Genomic DNA, 20,014 nt, shown 5'->3' with positions numbered 1-20,014 from the left:
CCAGCATCTTAGACATGACGATGGGCTGCATTTCTCTGTTTTAGGTAATTGTAAACCAAATATCTGTGGATTTTGTTGCGCAAAACAAGCAATGGGAAGATGTCAGCTTTGCCATTAGGTTATATATTGACCAAATGATTGATTGGTTAATAATGATAACTGATGAAAATAAAAGGTGGTTACTGGTCTAATTTGAAGACATCTCAACCTTGGAGGAATACAACAAAAAAAATCTATCTGGTAAAGAATGAATTATGAATTCATGAATCAATTCATGGAGAAAATAATAACCAGTTAAAATGAAAACAATTGTTAGTTTGTTGTCAGCCCTAATACAATCTTCTCCTTTATGTATGAGGCAGTCGTGAATATTTGCTTACAGGATAAACTCTCATTTGAGAAATTGAGGTCCTTTTCCCCTCTTTGGATTCTACTCTTTTTATTCTTCCACATATAATCAATGTCTGATTTGCTCTCTTCTCCTCTCCAGAATATGACAGACACCTAGCAGCAGCAGTGTCAGCAGGGAAAACCATGGCGACGGCCTACCTGGACCCCAACCTGAACCATGCCCTCCTGGGAGGCGCCAAGTCACGGCTGAGCGCGGGGGGGTCAGACAGAACCATGGCCGGCTCCGTGGACAGGGTTCTGAAAGTCTGCCATCACTTTGAGACCAACACTGAACACAGCTGCTGGTCCTCCAATATCAGATATGGAGATGCAACTGATGTCAGGGTAAGAAGTGACGCACTGCACCGAATGTATATATGGCGACAAAATAAATATATAAAATTAAAAATAATTAAAAATGAACAGCAGTCTGACACAGCCTTGAAGGATACATCTGGTGTCATTCTACATCTTTCCTGTTGTTAACTGCTTTCAGTGTTCCCCACCCTGTCTGTGGCACTCATCCCCAAGCCCATTTGTTCGTCCTGAAGACGTAAATCTTAAAAAACGGGTCACAAGTACAAGGCTTCATTTTTAGACTGAGAGTCTACAGCTATGTTAGCAGCTCTGTGAGGCTATACTTACACATAGGGGTGGTCTGAGCTGAACACTAATGTCAGCACACTAACAAGCTCGAAATAACAACGGTAAGGTGCTGATTTTTAGTAGGTATGACGCACGGGCTGCTGAACTGCTGCAGCTCACACACGTGGTGTTTGTTGTCAACCAGAAAGATGGCTGGTCTTATTCTTTTATTCTTTTCTTAGTTTTCATGACACTACCGCCACCCCCTATATGTTGCATTTTACCCCCAGCAGTAATTTTAAAGGTGAATTTTTTGCTGTGTGTCCTCAGCTCAAGGTCCTAGCTGTCTGCTCTGATAAAGGACACTCAGCACTCTTACAATATTCTGCTAGCAAATACATACAACCTCAGGGCAGACTCTCTGTGTGTGTGTATGCGTGTCTATTAGGGTATGTTTACTTAGCAGTATGCTTTTAGATCCACTCCCATGACGCAGAAACTACTTAGCACTGCTCAAACTTTAGTGGTCATAGGAATACGTCACTGCAAATCTCCTCTCTTCTACTCTCCTCTCCTCTTCTATCCTCCTCTTTCTCCTTCAGTATCTAGGTCAGACCCCCTAGCATTTTACATGGCAACACACATGGTGCTGTGAGCATTATCGTCCTTGTGTGTATGATGTCTGTCAACTTGTTTGGGTGGGAATGTCATGTTAAATTGCTTCAAGTCACCTTCACAGACATACACATGGATAGACTAATGTCCTCATTGACCTGATGCAAAATACCAGACATAAACATTGGCATAGTTGGCACACTGAGGTATGGCAGACTGACTTCTTTATAGACTGGCTAACTGTTTTTGTCCTCGGGACATCTTTGGTTTATTTAGCAGCCGTGTTGGGGACAGTACCACTGTAGATATAAATTGGAAAATGCTTTGTAATTTGGCCCAATTTAGCCGAATATTCCAGAGAAATATCTTTTTCCATAAACAATATCAGTGTTTAGTCTCGCAACTGTTCAAAATGACATTTTTATTGACTTTTTTTTGTTCTTTAAACTTAAAGTTTATGTAAATGTGCAGGAGAAGTGGATATGAAGAGTATTCATTCTTTGTCTCCAGGGAATCATCCAGAAGATTCTGGACATCCAGAAAGTGCGCTGGACGTCTTGTTTTGGCTTACGTCTCAGCAACGTCCAATCCAGAGACCAGGTGCACTGGCTTCACCCTGATATGGGTGTTTCCCACGTCAGAGAGAAATATGAACAGGCACGACCAAACGAGGAGTGGAGGTGAGAGAAGACGAGTGTGTGTGTCATCTACTGATTAATGTGTTATCATTGAGTTGTCATTGTGCTAATATAACATATCAGGGTTATATCAAACACAGTATGCTGAAGCTTGTTCAGTTTCACTGCCTCAGACTGTAAACTAGGCACCAGCGCTATTGGTTTTTAGTGATTTGATTGGCTAAGGTGGACAGAAAATTGTGTGCAAAGGGTTGTGAGCATGAACTTCGGGCATTAGCGTGGCTACCATGTTACCAGGCCAACAACCGCTGTCCACAAAGTTGTAACACCATACAGGTTCCTATCAGCCAAGTAGTATCCCTTATTTTCTGCTGCTGGTATGATTTTGCCATGTAGTTCTAATAAGGAAGTAAAAAATGAGGATATAAACTGAATGTTTCCTGTGATTTTCTTCTCTCACTGCAAAAGTGCTTCATCCCAGCTCTACCCAGCGCCCTGCCAGTGTTTTTCTGCCAGAAAAAGACACAGGACACATACCCTAAAAACGTGATTATCTCGAATCGTTACCAGGCATAGTAGTGGCTGGGCCTTATTTGTTGAGATTTCAAAGACAAAATGTAGTCCAACTTGCCTTCAGATTCTGGGGCAGGTGCATGCAGGTCCTCGAGGAAAATAACATTTGAGAAAAGCTGTGAGGTTACAATATATAACCAGTTTCCTAGACATTAAATGTGACTTATTTTGGCCTTAGAAATTTAGCCATTCACTGCCTCCTCAAACAGTTAGCTTCAGCAGTCTCCCCTGTTGTATTCCAAAGTAGCAGAACTGATTTACTGCAAACAACGTAAAGAAAAATGGTGCAGCCCGTCTGCTGTATGGTGATGGGAGGCCGTGTGTGTGGTGCGATGTGGTTGTGTTGGTTTGGCAGTTTGGATGTTAATGCACTGGTATATATTACGTTTATTGTGGCGGTCGTGGTGCTAATGCTATTGTGAGGTGGAGACCTTTTGCACTGTGGACATAAAGAGAGGGAGAGAACCAGATGTCTGCTTTGTCTTTCTAAGTCAACAACTCTCTCCGTCTCTCCTCCACTGGTCTTCTCATTTGCCGTCTTGCGTATAAATTTTTTCCTTATATCCTTCTGTCGCTTTCTCTTCCCACTCCTCCGGTCCTTCACCGTACCACCATACATTCCTTAATCCTGTCCCTTTTCTTTGCTCTACTCTCCACTTAGTGTAATTTTCTTAAACTGATTTATTCTGAGGTTTTTACCACACAGAAGACGAATACAAAGGTCGAGACTTGTTTTTGCGATTTGAAATTGGAAAAATGCTCTCCCTTTCTTCTTCTCCTCTGTAGGTATGAGTTAAGGATCCGGTATCTTCCAAAGGGCTTTGTGCAGCAGTTTACAGAAGACAAACCTACACTCAACTTCTTCTATCACCAGGTATACACACACACACACACACACACACACACACACAAACAGACATACATACAAACACACAGAGGCAATCACACAAACCTTATTTTCTGCCAGCATTCACACATATGATACTGCCTGAAGACTGTGTGGGTTTGCCTTTTGGTGATCTAGGTCAGAGGGATTGTGTGTGTATTTTTGTGCGCTATAGATGTCTGGCCATTTGTTGTTTGTAGAGATAAATGTTTTAATAAACATGTTTTTGTGGTGTGTGTTTGCGTTCCCCAGGTGAAGAGTGACTACATGACAGAGATCGGGGATCAGGTGGAACAAGATGTAGCTCTCAAACTTGGCTGTCTAGAAATCAGGTAGGAAGTTCTCACACTACTGAACAGTGACTTTCCTTCAGGACTTTAACCATGAATAAGTTAAAGTTACAATGTACTACAATAAAACAAATTTTCTATTTTCTTCTTTTAATCAAAAGCAAATGTTTGTTCCCATCAGATATTGAAAGTTTGTAATTTTTAAAAGAATCACAAACTCCATCTGTTTTTGCCTAAACTTGCAGTTAAAATGACAGTTTAAACTGTTTTCTTTGCCAGTTAAACTGCCCTTCAGCTACACTGATCATTCTTGCCAATGTTTGTCATTATTCAAATTCATATAAAAACCTCTAAATGTAATTCTATTTAATTTGAGTGTGCTTTTCTTCTGTTTACAAACACTGAATCAGATTTAAAACCTGGGTCGTCATTGTCATGAGTGAGACCACAAGCCAAAATGTGCTCTTATAATAAAGTTGTTCTGCATACTAAGTTGCTGGAGTGTTTACTTTTTCAGCCATTTTCTCCGTTCCATGCACCTTGGGCGTAGCTGAAGTTTTGCCAGAAATCCCTGCTCTGCTAACATTTAAAAACATTTAAGTTTTTGGTACACATTCACCAAGTAGTCCCTTGTGTGTGTCTGCAGTGAATAGATTTAATCTTGTTCTCTCCCTGTGTCCCACTGGTTTTAATTCCAGGAGGTTCTTCAAAGAGATGAGAGGAAACGCCCTGGACAAGAAATCCAACTATGAACTACTTGAGTAAGTATTTTCTTCATTTGCTTTTTTTTTTTTTTCACTTTTAGTCCTGCTCACAACTTTTCCAAATACATCCTTCCTCCACCTGCGGTTATAAATACAGAAAAACGGCAAAGTATCTCAGTTTTTGGTGCAAGATTCCTGTTGCAGAAATCTGGATAAGTGGAAAACAATTGAAAGATATTCAGTGAGAGTTTGGGAATTGCACAAAAGTCTGGGAACATTTAAAAATCTAAATTGTTCAATTTTGTTGCGGTCCAGCTGTGTTTTGAACTGTGTTTTGACATGTGTTTACATTCAGTCTAGCTATAGTTATCACCTGATCACCTGTCTTTAATACAGATTACAGCGTTAATGCAGATTGGTGTGGGATTGGCTGCTCTGTCTGTGTTGGCTCCCTGGTTTGCTCCCTGGTAGATAGATGTCTATGAAGAACATTAACAAATCTTGGCACTAACGAGGCTTGGCTCTTAACGCGGTCTGATTCTAATGAGCTGCCCTCTTCCAATGAAGTCTTTCTTTCTGTCCGTCGGCCTAACAAGCTCTCCAATTAACTGAGAATAATGCCCACTGTCTTTCCACTGATATCTCTTTGTCTCTCTTCTCTGTCCTCTCAGTCTTTCTCTGTCTGTCTGTCTCTCCTGACTATGCTCTCATCCTCTATTTTTGTCTGCTTTTTCTCCTGTATTCCTCCCTTCTTTGTTTTTTCCCTGTCTCTGCCTCGCTGCCTCTCTCTGTTGATTGGAAAAAGATGTTGTGTCATGCATACTTTAAACCAACCAGAGAGGAAGAGGGAAAGTGCTGTCGGGACTTTGATAACACCAAGCTGACAGTTGGCCATCGGGGCTCTTGTTGAGTGTCTGTGGTGGATCGCTGCCCATACATTTTACGTAGTGTCTGGCACTGTTGGCTCTAGTCGGCTTCTATCGATGGCCTTTTTTCCATTCTGAACGGTCGGTGGAGAAACCAGGGAACGGCATGTTCACTCTCTAGGTTACACTAGCAAATAATTGGAACTGATTGACTGGACGTGTATCAATCTAAATGCTGTCTCTGTTTTCCCCGTACTTCTGTTTTCCAGTTATATAATAAGATTTGCGTTAGTGTGAAAATGGTAGGCTAGTTTTGTTTTGTTTGCATTTCCACGCTGCCGTTTGATTTAAGAGGACAAACCACTGACTGCTGGTTTGTTCCTCTCATGCAACCACCGAACATATGCGTATGTTGGAGATCAGCTGGCTGTAGTTGGCTGTAGTCCTTGTGGTCTGTGAGCTAATGCGAAGCGTGTAATCTGCGGGCCTTTGTCAGCGCTTGTTCTTTGATGTCGGCTTGGTTTGTAATCTTCCCGAGTCCTTTATTTGCTGTATCTGCTTGTGCTTCTTGTTGGTCCTGTCATGGACTTGCTTTGATTGAGAAAGAGAGAACAGTTTTAGGGCTGACACACAGCATGATTTGTAAGGTTATCCTTTTTTATAGACATGATGATGGAAAGCCCCAAGTGAAATAAAAGTATTTGCACGTGTGTTTACCGTAGAGGAGAATGCTTTAAGCTGAGGCGGGCTTGGCAGTTTAGATAACCACAGGGCAGCATCTGAAAGTTTATTTATTGCGACAACTTACTTGAGATAAATCCCAACCCTTTTGTACAACACACACTATAATAATAATTTGAGACTGATATTGAGATTGACCTATGTTGGAGAAATAGGATGATGTAAGCTCTCTGCCTTCACTTACTCTCTCTTCAATCATTCTCTCTGCCTCCCCCTGTACTTGTCTTTTCTCCAGAGGAGTTTGAGTCATTAGCTAGCTTCCTGTTTTAGCTCTGCACATCTTTCTTTGTCTCTGTGGTCTCCCTCTTTGTACTCCTCTCTGCCTCGCTCTATCTCTCGCTTTATGCTCTCTCTATTTTTTCCTCCGCTCCGTCTCTTAGGAAAAGATGAGTAGTCTAGTCAGCACTTAGTCATAGCTTTCTGTTTTCTGTTTCTTCTCTTCGGTTGCCTGTCTGCCTAACTGTATCTGTCTGTAGCTGTTGTTGGTAATTTCTCTGTGGAGGGAAAAAAAATAAATCTGCAGAGATCAGATAAAGTTAAAAAGGCTTGTCAATTAGCATTCCTCAGTGTAATTAGAGCCTAATAAACCTGCTTCTTTATCTCTCTCTGTCTCTCTTCACAGGAAAGACGTTGGTTTGAGGCGTTTTTTCCCAAAAGACCTGTTGGATTCAGTCAAGGTGAGAATCATATGTTTAGAACTGAGATCAAAAGAGAGGGGGAACACACAAAGTATAATGAGTCAGGTTGTTCAATAAGAGGGTTTCTGATCAAAGTTTTGGTGCCCTGGTAGGTTGACTGAGTAGTAGTCTCCCTTCATTCAGCAGCTGCTATCCCAGTGCCCCAGCTGCTCGTCTGGAGTTGCTCAGTTACCAAAAGTACCCAAACCCTGTGGTTTTATGGGCAGCTCCATAGTGTAAGTGAAGGTGCCCTCTAGCCAGTTTTTTTAAATGTGTTACTTGATGTTTTGTCTGGTCTAGCTGACAGAGTGTGAGGCAGTGCCAGACTCCAATAGACTGAAATGAAATCTTGGCCAACTAACCAGTGGAGTTTAGATGAATGGAGTTGAGTAAGAGAAAGAAGAGGAAAAATGTTTTACCAGAAAGGCTTATGTTCTGTTTATCGATGAGTGTGATGAATGTCGAAACTTTTTGCTAGATGGAGAGCGCCCATAGAAACCGGATACTGTTGCATGTAAACCATTCCGGTTTCCCACCATCCTCTGCCATGTTAGCAGGTTTGGTGCCAACCAAATGTAGAAATGAATTAGTCAAACAAATAATATGATGATCAAAGATGTAATGATTTCATGCTGAAATAAGGGGAAAGTGTGAGTTCAGTAGAACAGAGCATTATGTTGTATCGTTGCTTTAGTTTTTCATTTCCAGTGATGAGATGAAGAAGTTATATCCAGAGAAGTGGTAACTGCAGCACACAACTGGGGTCCTCCTCAACTATTGAGGTAACTTAGTTTAAAGATGATGATCAGACATCTGGATACTGTTATGATCATATATACAGAACTATCAATAACCAGATTTCTCTCTTCCATGTAAATATCATATCTCGTATAAGACCAACGTCAATGGTAAAATCCCATCATGTAAAGTTTAGTTGGATTTAAATATTATTTAACAGCTTAAATGTAATATGGAACAGTATTAGTTACATTACAGCTCATCTTTATTAAGGTTTCTACTGAAACGTACTTCATATTGATGGTGAGCAAATCTTCAGCACCTTCCCTCTGCAGTGTTAATAACATTCAGGAGATGAACTAACATGAAGCTTTTGTGTTAGATTGATTTATGAGTGTGGCAGATTTGGGTAGTGTACGTTTGTATGTGATGGCTGGGTGTGCTTGCATAATGAGCAGTGTCTGTGTCAGTGATAAATTTACGGCACGCGTTTACGGGGAGGGTCTTCGTGTCTGTCTGTCTGTATGTGTGTGTGTGTGTGTGTGTGTGTGTGTGTGTGTGTGTGTGTGGCATGAAGGAAAGGCCCAGTGACCCAAAAAGGTCTTGATGTCAGCAGGCGGCCAGACAGATGCTCTGCAGAGGGACAGAAACTGTGTGTGTGTGTGTGACCCTCGGGTCATGTTTAAACCCACTTTCTCTTTCCAACAATGAGGAGGGAGGGGGAAGGCGTCAACGTGCGTCTCCTTCTGGGGTTGCCCCCGCCACCCCCGTCTGTCAAGCCCTGCTGACTCCCCCCTCATCAGCTGCCCACCTACCTACTTTACCTCCTCTCTTCTCTTTCTCTCATTTTCTGATAACACACACTCCATTTTGATCTGCTTTATTAGCCATGAATAAGCACACACGCATGCAGTCAAACATCCACAAATTGGACTGATGCTGTGGTTTAAGATATTTTAAAGACCAAACAATTTATCAATTACTTGAGAAAATAATTGAAAATGGAAAAAACAATCATTACCTGTAGTCCTAATGAGTTGGCTGTGCCTGTCTTTGAGTTCAAGTATTTGTATACGCATAATTATATCATATTTTATTAGTTAAGGTTAAGCAAACGATAAGTGTCTGACACATCTGCTCTTACATACATACATAGATATGTGTTAGAGAAATAGAGAGAGCACAGCTGTCATCTATGTTTCTGTCCTTTGCCCTGCTGAAAGAGAATGGTAGTCATTTAATGGGATTATTCTCCCTCAATGGACTCCACTACCCCACACACACACACACACACACACACACACACACACACACACACACACACACACACACACACACACACACACACACACACACACACACACACACACACAACCCCTGAGCAGATGGCTGTGGTAGTAAACAGTGACTGATGTTAGCTGTGGTGAAAGCGTTATAAAGAGCAGAGTCTGTTCTTTAATATTGACAAGCTGGGCAGCAGGTTTAGTAAAACTGACCTTTGGTTTCTTTGGAGATCAAAGTTTGAACAAGCAGCCCAGCTTGATGCGAGGAGTCTGTTTGCCCTCATCCGATTGATAACTTATTGAATTACTCTCAACTTTATGAAACTGAGGATTACCACAAAACAATTTGGTGATTCTGCAGTGAGATTCATTGCTACATTTTACAGGAAATAACATTTTGAAGAGCTATTGGCAACAAAGCACAATTATCAATGACATTTCTAAACAAAACCCTTAAATATTGTGTGGACGTGATAACATTTTTGACTTTGGAATGAAGACCATAAACGATTATTAGTATAGTCTCCTGTGATTTTATTATTTACATCATGAATATTTGTTTAAAAGCTTTAAAAGCTGAAACCAAGCCAGGAAGGTTTGTTTATACAGTCTATGCAGATTCATTGATAATTTATGCATTGGTTAAGTACTTTTTGTAATGTATAATTTATCACAGCGAATCTGGGTTTTGTGCAATACTGGTCTCTTAGTTTTAATTGAGCTGAACTTAATAAGAATATACAATATGTAAATCAGTATTACTATCAGTACACAACACAGAAAGAATTTAATACATTTAAGTCCGTAAAAAAGCAATTTTTGTACTTTTTTTTGATCTGAAAAAAACCTGGCGAGGTCGAAACCAGCTGGCATTTTAACAAATATGCACAATTAAATAAAGCCTTTAAACATAACTCCTCTACCTGCTCTGTCTGAAGAATGTTCTCTTTTCTGTGACGAAGTAGATCATTTTAAATGGAAAGAGCAGATTTACCAGGATAGGCCACTAATGACACAACATGGTATCGGACCATTCTGCATGAAATACATACAAGCAACTTAGTGAGACAAAAATAACACCAAAACTCCAAATTACCTCCAGCCACTACAGCTAAGGAAGCACAGAGACATGATACACACAGCCATTATTGTGTCCTTCAGCTTGTAAACAGAGTTAAGAGTTTTACAAAAATAAAAAGATATACAGTGTAAGTGCTGTCAGTGACTTGTCAGCGTGATGATGGGAAGGGTGATAGCCACTCACAGTACTTCCTCTCAGGAAGGGTGGACACTTTGGACTGACAATATCCCTAAGTGTGTGTGGTGGAATTCCAGGAATTAACACACTGATCCTATCAAAAGCAAGAAGAACGCACATACACATTATATTCTGTAATCAGACGTGCGTTATGACATCTGTTGAAATGACACACATGCACATACATAGCTGAACACACAGGAGCATTGTAGACTATGAGTGTGTGTTTGTGTGTGTGTGTATTTGTTGGTTTCTTGATTCTTTCAGGCTTAATGAGTAGACAGCTGGCAACAGGCCTCTGAAGTATAGAGATTCATGCTTTTATTTACAAATGAATGATAAAAGTAGGAATAGAAATAGAAAGTGGCTTAATAAAATGCATAATAGAAAACTTAATGATTCTGCTCTCAAAAATGTTAAATGTTTAGTACATACAGAGGGTTTATACACACTGTACATAATGTTTTTTGTGCCTCATTAGACCTGAAATGTGTTAATTGCTTGCTTCTAGGTTAAATTAAAGTCAATAAATCAATGCAATTGATTGCCATTTGGTCCTAACTTTAATTGCAAAACTGTTTTGTATTTTGTGTAGAATGACCTTAATGTGATGAACCAGTCTACTGTAAATCCACAGTTTTTTAAGCCTGGTCTGTAGTGAACTAAATCTCCTCTAATCTTTATCTTAATCTATATATGGAGAGCTATTTATAGTTTGGGATTGTCTGTACTGTATGTGTGCGTGTGTGAATGTGTATTTTCACTGAATGTACTTAGTGTTTATGTGTGTTTGAATAATACTGCCATCAATATACATTTAAATGTCCTTAATAGTGCATATTTATGCATAGATACGTATGAAAGCTCAAGATCATCAAGATCCTATTCGGAAAAGGGGTTAAAAAGGTTATTTTGTCAGCGGTGAATCCCTCTTCATGTAAGTCCTAATGTTTTTAGATATACATCAGATAAAGCAGATTATATATGAGATTGTGTATCTGTGCGTGTTGCGAATCTTTATGTCGAGATGAAGTATAGAGAGGATTGTAAATGACAGAACAATGTTCCTAGATGGATTTTCTTTCTGTCAGCACCCATCTGTCTACTCTCCAGTGACATAACAGACCTTTAAAAGAAAAAAACAAACCAAAAAAAAAACCCCACATGCCAGTGAGCAGGAAAACACAACCGACACACTAAAAATTCTGTTATACACTACAGATGAATGGGCAGACGCTGATGTTTAATTGAGTGGTAACTAACAGTATCAATGTGTCTTTGTTAAGATATTGATCGGAACTAGGAGTGTCCCTGGAATGAAGTGCTGAGGTCAATTTGATTGGAACCAGAGTGGCCTATTAGTCAATCAATGTCTCTGTCACTGTGTGCCCACACATATGCACGCACACACTCATCCCATCAGTACCCTACAGATTTGCTCTAACAACAAGATAATATTTTAGATAAAGTTAGATTTTTAAATGTAATTTTCCTTTCCCGTTCCCTCCCATCTCTGTCCTCTCTACAGGCTAAAACTCTTCGTAAGTTGATTCAGCAGACATTTAAGCAGGTAGCCAATCTCAACGATGAGCAGTGCATCCTGAAGTTCTTGGAGATACTTGCGGCAATCTACCGCTACGACAAGGAGTGCTTCAAATGTGCTCTCGGGGTAGGTTTCTTCCATTCTTGCCTCCCCTCTGCTGTGTCCTCATGCACTCTGAGAGCTCCTGTTAGCTGTGTTAGGTTGACCCCTTTTGGTGGCATCAGGTCTTGCATCCTGACTCACCCTCTTCCTCTTTTAACTTGTATCCCTCCTGTTCCCTCCAACAGTCCAGCTGGGTGATCCAGGTGGAGTTAGCCATCGGACCAGAGGAAGGGATCAGCTACCTCACTGACAAGGGATCCACGGTGAGTTCTTATAGAGACCATACTGTACTACCCAGCTGGGTTTATAATACGTTATGAATGACCTCTGCTTCTCATGTTCTGTATCCAGAAATGTTTTCCAGGCCAAGACCTCCTGAGATAAAGATAGCCATTAGATATCACTCGTTCATTGATTATTAATGAATAGTTCATGGCCTAGTTTACATGATTTAATTTCTGTTTTGTCTGTGTTTCTCTCTCTTTGTCCTCAGCCTACCCATCTAGCTAACTTTAACCAAGTTCAGTCCATCCAGTATTCAGCTATGGAGGAAAAGGACAGGAAAGGGATGCTACAGCTCAATGTAGCCGGAGCTGCTGAGGTACTATAATCCTGTCTGTCTTTCTGTCTGTCTACATACATACATAGAAATGTGTTCTACAGGTCCATTTTTTTTAAAAGCATACCATGAAAACCTGATTTACATTTATATGTAGTTAGATTACTATTCAGTCTACCATTATGATAAAAAGACGATGCCCATCGCTCCTTCTTTTTATGTAATCTATCTTTATGGCGAACATTATGGTTCAAAATATAAAAAGTGTGTTTAATCTCAGACACTTTTGGTGACAAATCTGTGAACATGGCAGTTGTCTGCATTAGTGTTTTTATGCTAATTTTGATCTCTGCCTTTGCTAATCATTGTGGAGGAAAACACCAAACCTGTCTACTATCAGTTTGCCAAGCTTTAGGCTCCGAAAAGGACAGAAGATTGCGAAGCACCCTTATACCATTAAGTTTTCTCATTCTCTAAAGGCAGTTTTGTTGGTATTTTCATAGTCATGATGACCCCTTTGTCCTCCAGTGGATACTAAAGAGCCACCATAAGCTGTCCCCATCATGGTGCATAGCTTGGTTACTTGGCCCTCTGTGTGTGAGAGTGTACGACTGAGATGGATACGGAGATTAACTAATGGTTTTCCATTTATAGATTCCACATAATGGTTCTACTCACAGAGGAAGGGTTTCGTTACACCCGCTGCTGTATGAGTGGAGTCTTTCTGTTTTATTGGCCTTTATAGTATTGGATTTACTTACACACACATAAATACTGTGAGAGAGAAGAGTCTTCCCCTGACATAAGGAGCAGCTGGAAACCCCCACTGTGCTGTTATGTGTAAGAGTGTGTGTGTCTTTGCGGATAATGGCTCTTTTGTAACATGCCTGCCACTGTGTGTGTGTGTGTGTGTGTGTGTGTGTGTGTGTGTGTGGTGTGTGTGTGTGTGTGTGTGTGTGTGTGTGTGTGTGTGTTTGTGTGTTTGTGTGTTTGTGCGGTTGTGCATGTGTGTGTGCAGCCTCTCACGGTTACAACAGCATCACTGACCATGGCAGAGAACTTGGCTGACTTGATTGACGGTTACTGTCGGCTCGTCTCCATGGAAACTCATTCCTTCATCGTCAGAGTTCAGAAAGGTATAAAAACCTTAGATCCCACCTTTTCTGTCCGCCTCTTTAGGGTTAAACACAAAAATACAACCCTGTACACCTTTTTATTGGGTGTTTTTTGGAGTTTTTTAGTCATAAAACATAAAATCCTGTATGTAGTCTTACACATTTATTGTGCTTCACGTTACTCATTCAGATCCTGATGATGTGTGTTTTTGTCCTCTAGAGGGAGAAAGAGCACTGCCATCCATCCCAAAGTAAGTACCAGTTTTATTCTTAGTGTTGTTACACTAAAATTAACATTACAGAAATCTATAAACTTACTCATATTACAACTTTAAGCCATCAGATCTGTAATCTTGCTCATACAAAGATGGTATATGGGCTGTTTGAGGCTTAGCAGTCCAGTCACACAATTATGACCTTTCTGGAACAAAAAATGATCTTTAGAAGTTCAGATAAACATAACTCAATAAACATACTCAATGTTTGCTTGTAACAGTAAAGGTTGGCATGCAGCCAGGCTAATAATTATGTGTCTTTCAAGCCAACATTAATGACAAATAGCTGTTGAATTTATGATCATTCAAAATTAAAGGGGGTCAGCCTCCTCTTCATGCTTTACGCCACAGTTCTTCTGAAAATAAAAGTCCTGTAGTTACTCGCCTGTTGTAAGAAGAACAGTAAATCAGTCGGACTTTCAGGGCAACATACATTTTAACGATGGTTCGATATAATCACTTTTTATCTTTGTAAGATTTTGTTGTTAAAGTTTATGTTGCATATTTGTTTTTTTAATGTGTTAAATAAGTGAAGCGCTGAAACAGGTAGTTGATTGACAGAAAATTGATTATCATCAATGTTGATTTTTTATGAACTAGATTACTGATTGACTTGTTGTAAAAAATAATTGACAGATTAACCTATAATAAAAATAATTGTCAGTTGCAGCCCAGTTGTCTTATATTGACATGGTAGTTAAATATAAATTACATCAAAACTCAGTTTAAAAAATGCCCAAACTATTTACCCATAGTTCAACCTGCATTATTTTCTATTAGAAAAAGAGCCTTTTTAGAGGCTTTTGGCTCAGAACAGCAGAGCCTTAAACATTTCTTTGAGAGGAAACATTGGGACTTCTTTGAAATGTGGATTTTTTTGTGTTTGTTTATCTCTGACAGTACGAGCCTGGACATGGTGTGTTCACTTTTCACTGTCAGTTGATCAAATTCCAAAACAGACTTTTTGCTTACTTTTGGTCATTTCAACTCAAATCTCTCTCTCTCTCTCTCTCTCTCTCTCTCTCTCTCTCTCTCTCTCTCTCTCTCTCTCTCTCTCTCTCTCTCTCCCCCTGTCTCTGGTCAAATAAGGAGATAAGTTTAAGAGCCAAATATTTTCCACTTAGGGTTTTTAAACACTTGGGCAGTCTCCTCCTCTTTCTCTCGGTCTACTCACTCTAAGTTTCTCTTCGCTCACTGTCTCTCTCTTTTCCTCTTAGCTTGTTGTGGTCTGTGATGTAAAGACCGTAGTAGAGCTCAGATGACACAGGCAGGAGAGACCACGGCAAAGACAGAGAGATAATTGAAACAGTAAGGGTTAGTTTACAGAAGCAACGGCCGACTCTCTCAATGAAACCTGACTTTAAAAATCACTGTATGTTAAAGAGGCTTTAACCTAGGTATGTTTGGTTTGTTATATCTGTTAACCGCTTCGTCTGGTGTGTAATCGCTGTCTAATTTGTTGTTGGTTGATTTTTTTCTCCTCTTCAGAGTGTCCAATAATGAGAAAAAGCTAGAAGCAGTCAGGAGTGGAGTAAGGGCTATCTCTGTCTCAGGTAAGATAAAGAATCATGCACACACAGACACTCACAAATCGACCGGTTTAGGAGTCTGATTGCGTCCTTGGCTCCAAGTACTGTCTTTCTTTCTGTCTTTCCATTTCCTCCAACATCTGTTTTTTCTCTCACTCATTTTTTTTCTATTTCATCTCTCATTGTTGTCCTCTCTGTTGGGACTGCCTCTCCCTCCCTCTCTCTCTCCCATCTCGTCCTCTCTGTTCCTGCTTTCTTTTGTTTACTTCCTCCTCTCCCCTTCGGTCTTTCTCACATCTCCCCTCTGTACTTGCATCCATTCACTCACTGTTCTTCCCCCCCCCCTTCACACTCTGGTCTTCTCTTCCTGCCTGACTGGCTGCAGACATAGTGACATCGACCCCTCCTAAACCAACCAAGGCGCGGCGTTTCCTCCTCCCCTTTGTCTTCTGTTCAGATTCGCCGCCCAATGGTATCCTCGGCTCTCATTGGACAGTTAGTGGAGGAGGGCATCCACAAAATTGTGATGTGGCGGAATAAAATGCCTGATTTGATGATCTTGCTTATTGGGTAATGTTACTTTGCATTCAAGGAAACGCAGATGGGGCACAGAAAAACCTCACAGAAAGTAGCCTATTGATGAAATCTGAAATAAAATTGCACAATAAATCTTTTATTATATGGGAGTTGTTTTAAAAGTATTATTTTAATTGATTTAAACCACAAATGTAAAGCGCTAATATATAATATATACTATATTAAAAATATTGACATAGTTTTGGTAGCAATTTTAAATGTTTACGAGTAAAATAAAACAATTCCGGTGGTTGAATTACTTTTATCTGCTCCATCACAATCTATCTCATTTTTAAAGATGCCCTCTCCTACTAAACTGTCTTTGTCCTCAGTGCGTGGTTGCTTTGACTAATTCAGTCTTGCACACACACACACACACACACACACACACACACACACACACACACACACACACAAACACACTTACTTCAACCACAATAACTGCTTGTGTGTTGCTGCTTATAACCAAGCCAACGCTCTTTAAATAAGACTGGGAAACAAATGGAAAGAACTGTTGTTGTGCAGTACTTTCTAAAACCTGAGGCTTATGTGTGTTTTTCTTCATATCAGTAACCAGTTTTTACACTTTACCTCAGATTTGAGAACAAGTTTTCAGTCTTCTAACTGCTCACAAAGGCAAAGGCTGATTACCTCTTTGTAAAATGCTTATTTTTTAAATTCAACAGCACTAAAATAAAGAGTAAAATGGTTCTCTCCAGTCTCGGTTTAGCAAATGTCTTGCTCTTGAGGTCACAGTGTGGTTATTTTAACCATTATTTTCAGTGTTTAATGTCAGTTTATTCAAACGGGCAGAGCTTAGTTCATGGCTGGGTGGCCAGTTAAAAAAGATATATCTGCCCTGTTAAAGTTTCCTCAAGCAGCCAATCAGCACTAGCTCAGGAATGTTCTGAAGCTAGAAAAACCTCTATTGAAATTGCTTATTAAATATTACAAAATATACGTGTCCTATACCAAGGTGGACTTACTGAAAGGGTCAGTCGTGTCCTCATGTCTCTATGTATGGCCTTGGCAGCTTTCCTCAGTAGCTAGCAGGCCTGGATCTGGACACCAGCTGGTTTGTTGCTGAAACCTAACAAACGATCCAAACTTTTTCTGCTGGAGACTCCAAATGTGACACGCAGGCATGGTTGACATCCTACTTTTAGAATTTCAAACTTCACTGTGAACTACTGTAAGTCAATTGAGATGGTAATAACAGCCTAATTTGTGAAGCACTTTTTAAAACACAACGTTAACAAAGTGCTTCACAGGATTAAAATAGTAGAACTATAATTAAAACTTACAACACACACAACAAAATAAATGAAAAAGGAAAGCACTGTTTTATATATCTCTGAGTCCAAACACAGCGTAGATGTTTGAGTTTGAGGTAATTGTTTTGCCATGTGCAACTGTCAGAAAAACGTGCCAGCATTGATAAAAGGAATAAAAGGACATTATTTCAATGGATTGGACAATTTGGAACCAGTTCTCAATTCCCAACCAGGTTTGTACTGTACTGAAGCAATATTATAAGTATTTAATAATATGGTTGTAGACTACTATGTCTATTTTGTTTATTTATTTTTTTCTGTGTAAGCTGTCCGTAAAAAAGAGTAGAGCGGAGAAAAGGCAGCGAATCGTCTTCACTGTAAGGAAGTGGGAAGCTAAGCAAAGCTAAAGACACAAGTAGCCAAAGCAAGGACTTAAATAGTTTTGGGAAGTCTGCTTTGTTGCGTTCTTACTAAGAGATGGATGAGAAGAAGTACACCACTCTCGGCTGTGTCCATGAAGTAACAGGCAGGAGACGGTTAGCTTAGCTTAACTGAGCTGCTTGCATGAAGATTTTGTTACCTTCAGATAAAGGTGTTTGTCATAGTTTCCAGTCTTGATGCTAAGCTAAGCCAACTGGCTGCAGGCTGTATATTAGCCATAGAGACATGGAAGTGGTATCAACCCTCTCATTTAACTCTGGGTAAGTAAGCGATTAAGCGTATATCCTAAAGCTCTTCTCTTAACGACAGAAGTGATGTGGTTTTTCCTCTTTGTTTGTGTTAAGATTCTTAAGAGACACATACAGTAATCCAATATAGTTGAAACTGCTGTATATTTCCACTGCCCCTGACAATATGAAACCTTACAATTATACATTAAATGAACCTTTTTCTCGAAGCTCTGACGGTTGAAGTTCTAACTCTACTCACTGCTTATGTTACACCACTGGAACTCATGTTAAAGCTCTTCTGTCTGCTAACCATACAGTAACTCTCCAACTCAATAATATTTACAGCTTGACACAGACATCACGCTTCACTGAAACCATACTGGAGTTTCTTCCATTAGTTCATTTAACCTACATGTGTCTGCACAGCATTAATGAAAGTTGTTAACTCAGCTTTTTTACTGAAGATATTTTGGATATTAACTAACTGCTCGCTGAGCTTTTGGCTTTGCAGATCCAGCAACATGTCCTATGTTGTTTCAAGGCTTTTCATGCTCTAACCGCTCTCCTTCTCTCTCCCTCTTTTCTCCACTATGCCTCCTGCTTTTCTCTCACTCTCCTTGCTGCTTTCTCTCTCCACTCTCCTCCTCCTCCTATGCTGTCTCGTTTCCTGCATGCTCTCCTGGACCCTGCAGAAGATCTTAGTGGGGATGGTAAAGTTACGCTGTTGTTTTATCTCTCTGTTGTTCCGTCTTTGTAGTCCTCACTCCACCAACACACTGCAACCTCCCTAGTGTGTGTGATTGTGTTGGTGTGTGGGGGTTGATGTTTATGCATGCATTCTTATATCTTTAACAACGGTGTGTTAACAATGTGTGTATGTGCTGTATTGTGTACATATAGAGTGACTGAAATTATTTAGAATGAAATGATTCTTTAGCTGAGGGTGTTGCTGCTCATGTTTCAGTGACTGGAAACATGCACCAGTACTTTGATCTGTTGGTAGCTTGAGCGGTTTCCTGTTTCAGTATTGTTTTTGTCTGTGTCTATTTGTGATTATTTTTTTGTAGATTGCCACTAAATTGGAAATATGTCTGCTTTAAACCACAAGAACAAAAGCAGAATTTGAAAATTAAGTGGTATTTCTCTTTAAGGGAACTTCTCCAAATCTGTCTGTCTCTCTCTCTCTCTTCACACACACACACGCAAAATCATGCACACGTGTACTCACGTACATTCATGCACACACACAGCGGAGAAGGGAGAGGTTTGCTGGATTCAAGAGCGGGTGCATTCCTGGCTATAATGGGCTAACTAGATCACACACACACATACACATAAACACACATGCAAGCACAAACACACATTATCCCTCCACTGAACGCAGAAAGAGAGTTAGACCAAACTTAGAAACGGTTGATTCTTTAGAACAAACCACATGGGAGCGAATATGCAGCAATACAAACAATGCACTTCACAGTACAAACTAACAAATACCTGTGAAACTATGTGTACAATTGAAACAATATTAGTGTTTTATCATTTCACACACTGTATGGAAACACTGATAAGCCTGGCTGGATGTAGAAATAAATAAAAAAAAAAGTTTCTGTTGCTGACATGTTTTATTGAATAAACCATGACTGATAAAAACCACCTTTTGCTGAAATGCTAGGCTTTTTATGATGAGTTTATCTAATAAAACACATTTTAGTAGCAGCTGCAGAGTAAGCAGTGCTCTTGCTTTTATTCCAGCTCATATGAAGATATTTTTAGAGGCGCATTAAAGTCTTTCCTTTCCTCTCATGCGAAACATTAATCATGCACAGAAATGGTTTAGCAAAAGTCATGCCTGTTTGATTAAAAGTTTAAACATTTTCCAACCTCTTCTTCTAAGGACTGCTGCACTGGTATAGTAATGGTAGTAATGAGAGTAAAAGTTCTAACCTAAGCCTACAGTGTCCTTAAAGGAATAGTCTCATACTTTGAGAAACATATTTATTTGCTTACTTGCTGAGAGTTGGATGAAAAGATTGAGACCACTCTCATGTCTGTCTGTTAAATATGTAGCTGTGGTCAACAGCTGGTTAGCTTAGAACGCAGACTGGAAACTGATATATTTACAGAGT

General features: G+C 39.9%; 1 protein-coding gene across 13 annotated transcripts in view; it reads left to right on the top strand.

Moving 5' to 3' along the window:
* The window catches only part of ptk2aa (protein tyrosine kinase 2aa), a 62,512-nt gene that overhangs the window by 21,220 nt on the left and 21,278 nt on the right, over window positions 1-20,014 (top strand). For 4 of the 13 annotated variants that reach the window (XM_051389962.1, XM_051389955.1, XM_051389954.1 and 1 more), the window contains 14 exons: window positions 491-735; window positions 2,101-2,270; window positions 3,588-3,675; window positions 3,940-4,019; window positions 4,676-4,738; window positions 6,911-6,965; window positions 11,773-11,913; window positions 12,075-12,152; window positions 12,383-12,490; window positions 13,467-13,584; window positions 13,784-13,814; window positions 15,327-15,391; window positions 15,753-15,839; window positions 18,581-18,598. In XM_051389962.1, coding sequence (XP_051245922.1) covers window positions 535-735; window positions 2,101-2,270; window positions 3,588-3,675; window positions 3,940-4,019; window positions 4,676-4,738; window positions 6,911-6,965; window positions 11,773-11,913; window positions 12,075-12,152; window positions 12,383-12,490; window positions 13,467-13,584; window positions 13,784-13,814; window positions 15,327-15,391; window positions 15,753-15,839; window positions 18,581-18,598 — 1,303 coding nt within the window. In that variant the 5' untranslated portion in view covers window positions 491-534. Of the gene's footprint in view, window positions 1-490; window positions 736-2,100; window positions 2,271-3,587; window positions 3,676-3,939; window positions 4,020-4,675; window positions 4,739-6,910; window positions 6,966-11,772; window positions 11,914-12,074; window positions 12,153-12,382; window positions 12,491-13,466; window positions 13,585-13,783; window positions 13,815-15,066; window positions 15,236-15,326; window positions 15,392-15,752; window positions 15,840-17,735; window positions 17,919-18,580; window positions 18,599-20,014 lie in introns of those variants that run through there. The other 9 variants (XM_051389960.1, XM_051389957.1, XM_051389959.1 and 6 more) reach the window with 5 other exon arrangements.

Source organism: Dicentrarchus labrax, unplaced genomic scaffold (assembly GCF_905237075.1).
Source record: "Dicentrarchus labrax unplaced genomic scaffold, dlabrax2021, whole genome shotgun sequence".
NCBI lineage: Eukaryota > Metazoa > Chordata > Actinopteri > Moronidae > Dicentrarchus > Dicentrarchus labrax.
This window is presented reverse-complemented; position numbering and strand designations above follow the sequence as displayed.